This window comes from Malaclemys terrapin, chromosome 5 (genome assembly GCF_027887155.1).
Source record: "Malaclemys terrapin pileata isolate rMalTer1 chromosome 5, rMalTer1.hap1, whole genome shotgun sequence".
Classification (NCBI taxonomy): Eukaryota; Metazoa; Chordata; order Testudines; family Emydidae; genus Malaclemys; species Malaclemys terrapin.
In genome coordinates, this window is record NC_071509.1 from 80,191,317 (window position 1) to 80,205,292 (window position 13,976).

The 13,976-nt window shown below is 42.0% G+C and overlaps 1 protein-coding gene across 6 annotated transcripts in view; it reads right to left on the reverse strand.

Moving 5' to 3' along the window:
• GRIA2 (glutamate ionotropic receptor AMPA type subunit 2) overlaps nucleotides 1-13,976 on the reverse strand; it is a 128,369-nt gene that overhangs the window by 18,773 nt on the left and 95,620 nt on the right. For all 6 annotated transcript variants that reach the window (XM_054029316.1, XM_054029317.1, XM_054029321.1 and 3 more), the window contains exon 12: nucleotides 11,692-11,890. In XM_054029316.1, the coding sequence (XP_053885291.1) occupies nucleotides 11,692-11,890 (199 nt within the window). The remainder of the gene's footprint in view (nucleotides 1-11,691; nucleotides 11,891-13,976) is intronic.

Sequence of the window (13,976 nt, forward strand, 5' to 3'; positions counted from 1 at the left end):
GCTGTCTAGTAAAATAAATCAACCCACTTTAAGGTTGTCAACTCAAAGAAGAATATAATTTGTATATGGAGAAACCTTCAGAAAAGATTAAATGAAATGTGTACATTAGGCATTCTGATATTGGGCTCACAATATCTCTCTTTGTTTCTGGTCATTTTCTGGTTAAATAAGAATATTCTTCCTAAAATTAAAAATGGCAGGTCAGAGCCTCAGCAGACATAAATCAATGCAGTTCTACTGAATACATGGAGTTCACAGATATAGACCAGCTGAGGATCTGCCCAGCATATTTTAAAGGGTTTTCATCCCCCCCCCCCCCCCGAACTGGTTCTAATCATGGAAATCAATCCACCACCACAATGTTCTCTCATTCAGTAGTGCTTTCTTGTCTGTGGATCCCTCATTCTGTCCAAACCTAAACGTGTCAAAATCAAAATAACTGAACAGAGTCAGAGTGAATCAAACTGAAGTAGTTTCATGCTTTAACATTCTAAATTTTAAACTCTGTTTTATATTTGCAAACTAATCTGCATCCACATCTAAGTTTTGGACATGAAAAAACCTGGTGGTCCAAAATCACACTCATAAAAAATTGCAAGTGCAATTTTTAGCACATGTATATAATCCTTGAGTCAGAAAAAGCATGTGCTTTAATCTATCACTATTAAGCAAAGCACTTGAATATATACATAGGTACCAATGCTTGTGTGCTTTGCTGAATCAGGGCTTGAGACACACATTTTGGAACCATGGTTCTCCAAGTCTGCTTTGCAACTTATTTTCTGATCTAACCATTCCTGGAAGTATTAGGGCTGCTGAATATGCTGCTTTTCAAAGGTCTATACTGCTACAGAAATTGGCTGCTGGCTTGGCTAGACTAGAAAGTTGCAGTATTTAATTAAAGATATTATTTTAATCTGGTTTAGTTAAACCAGTACAAAAGGCTGTGTGGACACTCAGACAGAACATCCAACAGACCAGACCAAACAGCTCATGGCATTGGATCTTCAGCTCTTTTCAAACATGAAAGACCCAGAACATTGCCCTCAAAGACTTGATAGAATTTAAACAAAATAAAACAAAACCCTCAAGTTATGATATTCCCTTGATATCCAACTTTTCTAAAACAGTGCTGCCTGTTTGTCAGTCAGATAGGGCGTGCCCAGACCTCTCAAAGAGTCTAGTGTAGGTGCTGTTTACTTTCCAACTAATATCCACATACCATGGGACAGTGCATGGAAGCAGTGAGACCACTCTCTGCCTCATCCCTAGGAGGAGCACAGAGAAAGCAAGCCTTGCACTCTCACTTCTGCCAAAGTACAGCACAAGGGAAGACCCTGTCCTTGTACAACCACAACCCATTTGTGCTCCCAATGGAGCAGCTGGACATCATCTGGCCCTTATTTTTTTTTAAGCTTCTTGATCATTTAGTCCTACCATTCTGTTGGACAAAACCCAAGAAAGTATATTATAGGATACAATCTTGCACACTGGGTAGACTAATTTGAACTAATAGGCCTTTTACCATTGCTAATTTCGAAGATTGATCCTATTAAACTAATCTATATGCTACATGCTGCCCTTGAGCCATGTGCACAACTCCCATTGACATCTCTGACATTAATGTGGAACTTTATTCTAATACATATTTCCAAACGAGAATTGAGTGAAATGATGAAAATCTCAAATCATTACCCCCATTAACAGTTCCTTTTTGACCCCATATTCATCTAAAAATCAACTTGTTTACAATCTAAAGTGCACTCCTTTGTATGAGCAGCTCAGGAACAAAGGAATATGAAGATAATATACAACTACCTTTGTTCTCTCCACCCACTGCCGTACCCAAGGATTGAGGCCAAAATTTTATGGTTTAGTTTAAATTCAAAACCAAAAATTAACTTTCCCAGATTGTGAGGGAGGGGGGACTCCATAAAAATACCACTGTTTGCTGCCTTAGTGTTATCAGAAAAAAATCTGAAAACCCAGTCCAGTCACTATGCATTCCTTAATTCCAGATATCATGCACACTCAAAAATAAAGCACTAGTAACTAGTTTTTATATATGAGAACTAGTATGAGTACTCATTTTAATATATGATATTCAGGAGCTAATATTCAAACAAATATCAAGAGATCTTCAAAACAATTCATTCTTAAAACAACCAAGTGCTTAGACCACTTCAAAAACTGACTACAATTTAGGGATTCTGATGGTACCTTCCATAAGGCTCTATGGAAATATGCTTAGAATGTGTTTTATGCTACCTATGCCATGTAACATATCTCCATAAAGGTTATGATCTACTGAATGTATTAGTCCTATTTGCATGCATGTATCATTTTTGTATTTAACGTAATGAATGTTGGCTATGTACTGACTTGATTTCTAAATAACCTTAGTAGAGCATTTGGTCAGTTCCTGGAGAAAGGAATGTTGAAATTAAGTACCTAATCAAGAAACACTTAAAGGACAATGGATCTTGGAATGCTCCAATCCACATAAGAAGTCTACTTGAGGATGTTCAAGGTAGCATGTGAACAAAGAATGCTACCTGTAAAAATTGTGAGTCATGCATGGACATGTGACTTGCCCAGGTGACTCCTAAACGCCATCTTGGAGCTGGACTTTGCATAGAAGTGAGGAGGGGAGTCTCCACCCACAAGAGAAAGTCTATTTAAATCCATGGGAGACCCCTCCATTTTGTCTTCAGCTGGCTAAAAAGAGGAGGCATCATGAAGAATCTCCTAGCTACCACCTGAGCTGGAACAAGAGGTGTACCAGGGGACAGAATTGTGCCCAGGCCTGGAAGGTGTCCAGTCTGAGAAAAAAAAATTACTGAAGCATCTCTGAGGGTGAGATAATCTGTATTCAGTTTGATTAGATATAGATTTTCACATTTTATTTTATTTTGCTTGGTAACTTGCTTTGTTCTGTCTGTTACTACTTGGAACCACTTAAATGCTACTTCCAGTATTTAATAAAATCACTTTTTACGTATTAATTAACTGAGAGTATGCATTAATACCTGGGGGAGCAAACAGCTGTATATATCTGTCTATCAGTGTTATAGAGGGTGAACAATTTCTGAGTTTACCTTACTTAAGCTTTATATAGGGTAAAATGGATTTATTTGGGCTTAGACCCCATTGGGAGTTGGGCATGTGAGTATTAAAGACAGGAACACTTGTGTTACCTGCTTTAGGTAAACCTGCAGCTCTGGGGCAAGTAATTCAGACCCTGGGTCTGTGTTGGAGCAGACAGGTGTGTCTGGCTCAGCAAGACAGGGTGCTGGAGCCCCAAGCTGACAGGGAAAGCAGGGATAGAAGTAGTCTTGGCACATTGGGTGGCAGCTCCCAAGGGCGGTTCTGTGATCTAACCCGTCACTGGGATACTCTTGTGCATGACTAGATTCTGTCACTCCTTCTCACACTGAATAGTTCCTTACTTTGGGAATAGTGTCAATGAAGCAGGGGACTTCTTATGGTCTAAGGAACTGCTAAGCATGAATAGACTCTGAACTTCGGAAATTTAAGTTCAAATCCTACCTCGGATAACAAGTCCAATCAAGTTTAGTGTTCTTATCCAAAGCCTCTGTAGTACAAAACCACCACATAACTGATAGCATCTTCTCAGCAGAGGTCCAGGATTGTGTTTGGTGCTCAGAATTCAGGTGCTGTACACTGGCAAATGTGGGGAAGTTTGCATGGCCTATGTCTCTAGTTAATATTATTAATGTCTATTACATGATCCTCATCTCCACAGTGAAATAAAAAAGTGTTCTCTTTTAATTAATGAAATGATTAAAACAGGAGATAGCAGATTCCAATCTATTGCACTTGCTGCCAACAGGTTGCTCACCTTAGTTCTAGCTGTCCACACAAGGAACTTATGAGTCCCCCCTTCAATTCACAGATAAAATCTGACATCTCCACTCTGACTCAGGGTCAGATTTCACAAAGGTTTTAAGTGCCTAACTCCCATTAATTTCAATGGGAGTTAGGGGTCTAAATGCATTTACAAATCCAGTTCTCAGGCTGCATTCCATTTCTCTTAATTTGAAGTGACAGTCACCTCACAAAACACAGTGGGTGAAATCCGAGTTCCACTGAAGTCAGTGACAGAAGTCCCACTGGCTTCACTGGGACCAGGATTTCTGGTGAGAAAGCACCAGAAAATAAATTTGGATTTCTATTCTTGAAAAACAATTGTACAGGTTTATATTATTTTTGATACACAACAAAAAAAACCTTCCCAACTAAGAAGTTACGTTCCAAATTTGAGCCTGGTTAGTTTGGAACAGAAATCAGTAAGATAAAACTCCAGGGGCTGATAACTGAAAGCCTAATTTTTACTAACTATAGTATGCTACAGTACTGCTTGAATTCGAGAGGATCATCAGAAACAAAATGAGTCAGACTATCATTTTCAACATGGTCTGAGCATTTCCTACCTCAAGATGAATACTGCAGAGCATCAGAAACAGAGAACCCCCCAAAATTATGAGGAATCTTTCCCAACAAATCCTTTCACGTGTCCTCGATCTGAAATACACACCAGTGGTGTAGGAAGTGTTGGACTTATTAATTTTCTCGTTAACCTTCAAAACCATGGGAAGCAAAAAAGTGTATCAGCTGTTATTGGGTGTTGCACATCAGGATTCAGGCAACTTGACAAGCTGTGGCAGGTCACTGGGGTAAAAACTACTCTCACTGGGCCCAACAAACCTACTGCAGACACTTACTACTAGACTTACTTACTACCAAAAGTTACTCTTTTGACTTCAGTGGAGTCCCCCACTGCTGGAAGACGATCTTCATGATGTCCGGGCGAAGGAACCACTCGTGGTGACTGGAGAAAGACCTGCTGAGCAGATCTGCCAGTTTGTTCTGTGCTCCCAGCAGGTAAGAAGCCTCAATGTGGACTGAGTGGGCTATACAAACTCCCATAAGCGAATTGCTTCCTGACACAGTGGGGAGAAGCAAGCTCCTCCCTGCCTGTTTAGGGAGAACATGGCTGTGGTGTTGTCCATGAACACTAACATGCTTTTGTCTGAAATGTGAGACAGGACTGCTTGACACACCAGGTGAACTGCCCTGAGCTCTCTGACGCTGATGTGCAATGAAAGCTCTTCCAGGGACCACAGATCTTGGGTTCTAAGGGGCCCCAGGTGAGTTCTGATGAATCTGAGAATAAGGATATTGAAGGTTTAGGTTTAGGCCTAGCAAAGGGAATGAGTCCCACCACCAATTGAGGGAGGTGAGGACGGGGGAGGCACTCTGAGAACCAAGTCCAGACGGTGGCAGTTCGGTGAGTACACCGAAGTCAGCTAAGCATGAATTGGCCCGAGGCATAGCCTTGTATGCTGCACCATGTACGTCCATGAGGCCATGTGGCCTAAAAGTCTGAGACAGAAATGAGCTGTCATAATGGGGTGGTCCTTGACATGTACTATTAGTGTCACCATCATCTGAAATCGGCCTTCTGGGAGGAAGGCCCTGGCCTGGGTGGAGTCGAGCACTGCTCCAATTAATTCTATCCTTTGTATGGGAGTCAGGATAGACTTCTGCTCATTTATTAGCAGGCCCAGGACCTGGAAGGTTGATTATATAAGGTGGATGCTGGATTCTACTTGAGCTTTGGATTGGCCTTTGACTGGCCAGTCGTCCAAATATCGGTAGACTTGCAACCTCTGTCTTCTCAGAAAGGCTGCCACTAGCTCAATGTACTTTCAAAAGACCAGCGGAGCATTTGACAGTCTGAACAGGAGGACTGTGAATTGGTAGTGGGTTTGGTTCACGACAAACCCAAGAAACTTACCGTGGCCTTGGAAAATTGAGATGTGGAAATAAGCATCTCTTAAATCAAGGATGGCATACCAGTCCCCAGGATCCAGGAAGGGAATGATGGAAGCCAGGGAGACCCTGCCTGGGTGGTGCAGATAAAGACACTGAGGTAGGTGGGAGCAGCTGTCTGCACCTAAAACCCTTGTTTTGTTTCCTATGCAGGTCTTGGTGGGGCAGTGGGGTGAAGAAATGGGTGGGCTGCTGAGGCCGGTAATGCTTTCTCGAAGTTGCTGGGGTATACAGACCCAGGGACTGAGAACAGCTCAGGAGTCCTCCAGCCCATGGAGTTTTGCATCTGTCTGCTCTGAAAAGAGCAATGTCCCTTCAAAGGGAAGGTCCTGAAGGGACTGCTGGATCTCATTCAGAAGTCTGGAGGACTGTAGTCACAAGCTCCTATGTACGGCCACCACAGAGGCCATGGACTTGGCTGCCGAGTCCAATGCACCACCAGCAAGGAGAACTCCTGTCTGGACTCTCACGGAAGTGAGTCTTTGAAGTTCAACCTGGAATCCCACACGTTGAAAATGTATCTACCCAGCAACGCCGACTGGGTGGTGATTCAAAGCTGTAATCCTCCAGTAGAATAAACCTGTCTACTGAAAAGGTCCAGCTTCTTGGAGTCCTTTGCTTTAGGTGTCGCTCCTTGCAGGCCCTACCTTTCCCTTTCATTGGCCACAGAGACCATCAGGGGTAGGGGTGTGTGTGTGTGTGTGTGTGTGTGTGTGTGTGTGTGTGTGTGTGTGTGTGTGTGAGAGAGAGAGAGAGAGAGAAAAGAGTATAGGAACTCATAATGCTGGGCGGGCACAAAGTATTTCCTTTCAGTTCTTTTGGAGGCTGGGGAAAGGGAGGAGCGGGTTTGCCATCGGGCTTTCACTGGTTTCATAATGGCTTCATTGAGAGGGAGGACCGCTTTTGACAAGCTCGCGGCAGCCATTATGTAGATGAGGCCATGGGACTATTCTTTTACTACTTTTGCTTGCAAGCCTAAGTTTGAGGCCACCCTTTTCAGCAATTCCTGGTGGGCCTTGAAGGCATCCTGAGCAGGCTACATGCCCGATCCTGACACTGCCTTGTCTGGGAAGGAGGATGAGGATGCCTCCACCAGCAAGGAGCCCCCCTCTTCTCCTTCTGCGCTGATGGGATCCCAGAAATCCAGATCAGAAAGGTCGGTATCGGAGTCTGGGTCAGATACTGCCTGATGGAATGGAGGTGTCCGTCTCTCAGAGGTCACTGTCATTGGGGGGAATTCCCATAGGTTCCAAAAACACCACTGCACAGGCATAGATCAGTGATCACTGGGCCAAGCACTCTGAGACATCCCTGTGCCAGGGTCCAGGTGGAGTAGGGAAGACTTCAGTGAGAGGACTATGATTTGACCTTTGACTCTGACAACGAGCCTTCCTCTGGGGACCATGGAGGTGTGGTTCCCACTGGTGCTGGAGATCAGTGCCGGGGTGGGGAAGCTTGCACAGGTGCCAGCAAGGACAGGTTCCCTCTGGAGGGTACCACAGGACCTGGAACCGGATGGCAGCTAGGGGCTATGTGCTCTCTCCTGCCCACCTACCCACTTGTACTGCTGGTGACGGCGGTACCGAAAGTGCCACTAGGTCTCTGACTGCGGTGAATGCCTCTGGAATGAACATCACCGCAATAACGTTTGCGCTGTGATGACCTTCTGGTGCCAATGGCTCATTCAAGACTGGACTCAATGGAGCCTGCATACAGGCCAGAGTTGATGGTGCCACCTGTGAAGCTGAGGCAAAGGAGTGGCCTGACCTATGGCACACTCTGCTCTGCTCTCCATGCCCAGCCTTCTTCTGAGTTGGGGAATGTCCCATTTCTTATGCTTTTTTCTCAGCACTGGGATGGCGAGTGGTGCCAAGACTGGAGTGTTCTGCACTGACACCGAGCTACTTGGTAACAAGTCCAACCGGCTCAAACTTGGAGGAAGGTCTGACTGCTGCTTCCATTAATAGGAATTTTAGCCTAGACTCCTTGCCCTTCTTCACAGGAGGTTTGAAATCACAGCAGATCTGACAGCAATCTCTGATGCGAGTCTGACCCATGCACTTTAAACAGCTAGATTATGGATAACTCAAAGGCATAGCCTTGTTGCATGAGGCACAGGGCTTGAAGTCCGGTGACTGGCAATGCCTCAGCAGCAGATGAAAAACTGCTAACGAATGAAGAGGTATCAACTAGACTGACTAACTAACTATCTATCAACTATTGACTCTATAATTATACAAATATTCCAAAAAAAAAATGAAAGAAACAAAATCCACTGAGAACAGCTTGCTCTAACACAGAGAGCAGTTGCAGTGATCATCACAGGCGGTAAGAAGGAACTGAGGAGCACGGGTCAGCTGGCCCTTTTATGCCGGTGTGCAGCACCAGAGGGCACCAGAGTCGACCCGACGAATACCACTCAGGGAAAAAATTACAGCAACACACACACCTACAACAGAGTGGACATGTGCAAGCACTCAAAAAAGAACTGTCTTTTCCATTTTTCAGTAATTAGCTGCAGCAGTAATTCACAAGAGTGAAAATACTGCACTGCTTTGTGATTTACTCCATTCTCTGGGTCACCTGGGGTATATATGTCAGAATTTGTATTGTCTACCTACTTAGATTGTAAGCTTCGGGGCTAAGGATTGTGTCTCCTGTGTGTTCTATGCAGCATTGGGTGCTATCATTTCCCCTCCTCTCTAAGGCAAATAATAAACTGGCACATTTTATTGCAGATGAAGATGAAGTAGTACCATTCTGAAAACTCTTCTTGGTGGATTGTTGGAAAGCAAAATCTGCAATGCATAATAATAAAAAATACCTTTCACCTTTCATCCTGGGTCCCAAAGTGTTTTACAAAGGTGTATAATAATTATTATCGCCATTTTTCTGACAGGGAAACCAAAGTAATAAAATGTCTGATTTGCTTGCAAAAGGTTGCATACTAATCAGTAGTAGAATAAGGAACAGAATGTATGCCTTCTAACTCCCATAACTAACCAATAGATCTGCTGCCCCCCTGTCAGTATAATCAAACTTGCTGCTTGTAAGGATGACAGACATGGCAATCTCCTCCAATATCTTTGAGAGATCTTATTGAATTACATTTAAGTATCTTTGGAGTCCTATTAAACACAAAGACTATGTATTATTGTGGGCCTTGATGATCAAAGAACTATATTGAACAATGCGGGAGACAAGAATGAGCTTTTTGAAACAATACATGTAAAGTTTCAGAGTAGCAGCCGTGTTAGTCTGTATCCGCAAAAAGAAGAACAGGAGTACTTGTGGCACCTTAGAGACTAACAAATTTATTAGAGCATAAGCTTTCGTGGACTACAGCCCACTTCTTCGGATGCATATAGAATGGAACATATATTGAGGAGATATATATACACACATACAGAGAGCATAAACAGGTGGGAGTTGTCTTATCAACTCTGAGAGGCCAATTAATTAAGAGAAAAAAAACTTTTTTTTCTCAACTCCCACCTGTTTATGCTCTCTGTATGTGTGTATATATATCTCCTCAATATATGTTCCATTCTATATGCATCCGAAGAAATGGGCTGTAGTCCACGAAAGCTTATGCTCTAATAAATTTGTTAGTCTCTAAGGTGCCACAAGTACTCCTGTTCTTCTTTTTGCGAATACATGTAAAGTGGATTTCCGGGGAAATATCTAGGGGGGAGTGAATGCAAATTCCTGCCCCCTGCCTCTGGTTATGTAAAAACCCAACCATCTGAACCTAAGCTGTGAGGAGAGGGCAAATGTCTGCTGATTACCTGCTCCTAAATCAAAGGCCCAAACTCTATAAAGGGGTGACTCTCAGATTCACAGCTTGTTCTAAGCTAACAGCTGTTATGAACTTGTGACCACAGAAAAATCCCTTGGTGTGGTTTGAAGGACTGAATCCTACCAAAGCCCTTGCTGAAGATGAGAGTATAAGCTTACTGGCATGTGTGGACATTCGTTTATTGTTTTTAATATGTTTTCTCTGTAAAGTTTTCACCTTAAGAATAGTGTGTGCTTCCTTAGAAAGGGCTATGTGGTACCTTGTAACTGTGGGCAATTATACTGTTTATAGCCTTTGGAGAGAAAGAAATATGAACTGTGACATTAAGATAAAAACATTTACTGGTACAGAAACAAATAAAAACTTAAAAGTTTGAAAATTGCCAAGGAAACTCTTCAAATCTGTCCCTACCAGTATGTGGTACAATGTGTTATCATAGACAGGGGTGGCACTTGGGGGAGTGGAGTTTGTGGGGGCTATAGCCACCCCAAAATTTGCCTTAACTCTCCCACCCCCATGTAACCACCCCGTAGCAGCTCCCACTCTCCAGCCACTGAGCTCTGAATACAGAGTGGAGGGCATGGCGACTGCTGGTCGGGTGTCCAGCTCTAGTAGCAGCAGAAAAGTAAGCCTGGGTGGAGGGGCTGGGGTGCCCGAGAGCAGTCCCCAGCCTATGTCCCCTGAACCAGGGCATGCTGCCCAGGGCAGGTAGAAGGTCAGGGGCTTCCCACAGCGGCCTGCACTGACCTATTCCGGCTCCGGGGCCCCGCCCTGCAGTCACTGCTCCCCAATGGCTCTGCCAGCCCTGGAGCCGGGTCCCCCCACCTGTGTGGCTTTTACTGGCTGCAAGCAGCCAGTGCTGCACACTGCCTGGTTCTGGCTTCCAGCCTGGCCAGAGGGCAGGGCTTTGGGGTGGGGGAAGAGGAACAAGAGGCAAGGCCATTGAGAGGGGCCTGACCTAGTGGCAAGGCGGGGCTAAGGCCCACCTCAGTGCCCTCACCAGGAAGAGATGCTGCCCCATATCAGAGACTATTAGCAAGCTGGTAGTATGTATGGCTGACTATGGACCTACAAATGATACATGGAGGTGCAGGCACATATACAAAGGAAACTCATACTATCCTGAAGAAACCTCACACAGTTTTGCTACTGTGCTATGTTACTCATGAAAGCCTTGAAGAAAAATCCCTCCCCATGATTTTTCTACTGCCAAGATCAGAGAGGAACAATCTTCATATATAAATGCCTTTGTGTGGCTTTCTCATGAGTTTCTGAAGTGTCTGTTTTGGGAGCCAGAATTTGCCCCTTCACCTCCAGTAGGATATTAATACTAAATTAAATTAAATTCTTATTTGAGAGCCTTAATTTAAAGAATTAAGATAACAAGACAATGGCTTCTGCAAAGAGTAGTTCTTCAAATCCACTGCCACCTCACAAGCACAGCCATGTCAAAGAGAGCACAGACACAACACAGCACACACATTCCTCATCTGAGCAAAACTAGTATCCTGTTTGTTTGATTTTCTGGGGTGCCCACCCTACAAGCTGGGATTTTAAGGCTGTTGGGAGACCTACTTTTGGAGGGCTGACACAGTAATAAAATTGTAATATACGTTCTGAAACAAAAATATAGTATGGTATTAAAGGTTCAGCCTGGATGGGGCCTCTCAGGTACTACTGTAATACAAATAATAACTTAAATACATTTTGTTGCTGTGCTACTCAAATGAATGGAATAAGCTCTTCTGTACTCTCAGGCCTTGCTTTTTTCCATGCTGTGGAATACTATATAGGTAAATCTTCTTTCAGCCACGTTTCACTTTAAATTTATTTTAAACAAGATTGTTAAGTTTCTTTAGGTAAAGAAATGGTGGAAGCCCCATATAAACAAGGAATGGCCTACTTTTGTGATATAGTGGAAGTGTGCATAACATTTTCATACAAACCTTTTAAAAAAAGAACCTAAGAGAAAAAAGTTAGATGAATGAAGACTATTTAAGATCAAAATAGAAAGCTAGGAAAAAATAAATTCTTACCCTAAAAAACTCTTTTGTGGAGCCAGAATCTAGTGTCCCATAAGCAATTTCTGTTTGCTTAGAAAGATCCTCTGCACTTTCAATAGGAGACACCATCCTCTCAACCGTCAGGAAAGCAGCTAAGTTAGCCGTGTAGGATGAGATTATGATCAGGGTAAAGAACCACCACACACCTCCAACAATGCGCCCAGACAGGGATCTAATAACAAGTATGAAATGGATTTGTAAAATGAAATGAATGTCCTAAAAGGAACACAAGTTATCAGTTTTATGCAAATGATGCATTATAATACAGAGAAGTACTTCAGGTTATCCTGTACTGCTGCTCTGCATGCTAATCAAACAGGAAATTAATTCACTGTAAAGTTCTGCTGGGTGAGACTGTAAGCTTCACTAGATCTGGTGGACTTCGCTGAAATCAGGACTCCAGACTTGAGATTACTTTATGGAGAATTAGTGTCCCAGTTCTTCAGAGATGTGAATATCCTGAAATGAAACTGCTCAGATCACAGTGAGCCATATTAACAAATAAGCTTTTCATGCTCTCTCATTTGAAGTCCTGTGTATGACACATGAAAACACAGACAAGGGAATCAAACAACACCAATGAAACAGCGTTTCAGATAAACTAGAAATGTACTTAAAAATTGAATGGCTGAAAATTGCTTATTTTCATGAGACATTCAGACAAAGACTGATATCCACAAAACAATGACTTATGCTACTGTGGACATATAGTAATTAGAAGGAATTAATCTATGCTGAGAAATGGGCAGCGCTACTTGAAATAGGCTTTGGCCAAGTGAATTCTCATAAACTAAATAATAAATATAACTATTTTTGAAAATACAAGCATTTAGCAAACTGGGAAATAGACATGAAACAATCAAACTGAAACTACAGTAAAATGGGTGAGAAAAAGTACAGGTTTTAAATAGTAATCTGACGCTTTAACTGCAACAGGTGGGCTCTTATGGGTCTTTGTTTTGCATCTCCTGCTCAAGAAAAGAAAAGAGGTCTCAAAAAAATAGATCAAACAATTTAGAGTTCACTACTAGAGAAATTCAGTGATTTTCGAAACTGAGAAAATATAATAAAATTGCTGATGCTGACATCATAGTCAAGCGTCAGTCTACACTTTAAACTTTCCAATTTATTACTGTACTGTTTCCTAGCAATACATTATACTAGGATATACATAACCTTTGGAGATGTGCTTAATAACTTGGTAGAAATCTGAGTATATTTGAGCATAGGAAGCCCATAAATCCAGTGAAACCGCAGCTCAGATATTTTGCTAATATATTTGCACTATGTAATATATAAAAAAATTATGTCAATCACCCAACCTACCATAGTGTAAATGCAAATTTAAACTAAGTATCAAGTCAGAAAAAAATGCTGAGATTTTAGAAACTAAAATTATTTCTATAAAGCTGATTTATTAAATTGGGAACAAAAATAAAGAGAAACAATTCTAGACAAATCATGTTTGTGATTGTTATTGTAAAAAAAACCTCAATGGTAATAAAGACATATTCTGAATAGCTATCTCCATGCAGGACTCTCTTACTGGAAGCCCTGCATAAAAATCAATGGCAGGATATGGCCCAGAATAAGCTACTGAAAAGGACCATAGATGAGAAAGTCTGAAATCCATCCTATTGTTCCTAGACTTTACTATGCTCTGCAAACCTTCTTTTTTCTCAGCTTTGAAAAAACATTTTTTGGGGCACAGCAATCATCTCAGTGCTCTTTGTTTACATGGTAATAATTAAACATTTGATTACATGATAAGTACTATGTATTTGCAAGGTAAAGTATGTGTCTTTAAAAACACTAGTGCTAATTATATGCTAGTTATGTTAAATTCACACTATATGTAATTGGCAATAATTTACTGAAATACGAGTGTAATCTTTCAGTCCTCAGGCAGGCAAAACTCCCATAATCATTGTAAGAAGAATCAAGCCCCAAATCATAACAACTGTTTCTTTAACTGCCTGGTATTTTCCATCTAAAAGCTATTCAGTTATCATTTATGTTCAGAGTTTTCCCATAATATCCATCCCTAGTAAAATAAACAATTTCCTTTTAACGTACATTTTGAACCAAAATTTCAAAGTGGTGCACCAGCAATAACTCACATTTATACCACCAAATTAACAGCTACATATAAGATAATTCTGCACCCAATTCTCAATTGTGTACACAGTTACCCAATTTGCACACAATGCTTTGCATGTACAAAGGTAGGAATTTGCAGTTAGAAAGGGTGCATGTGC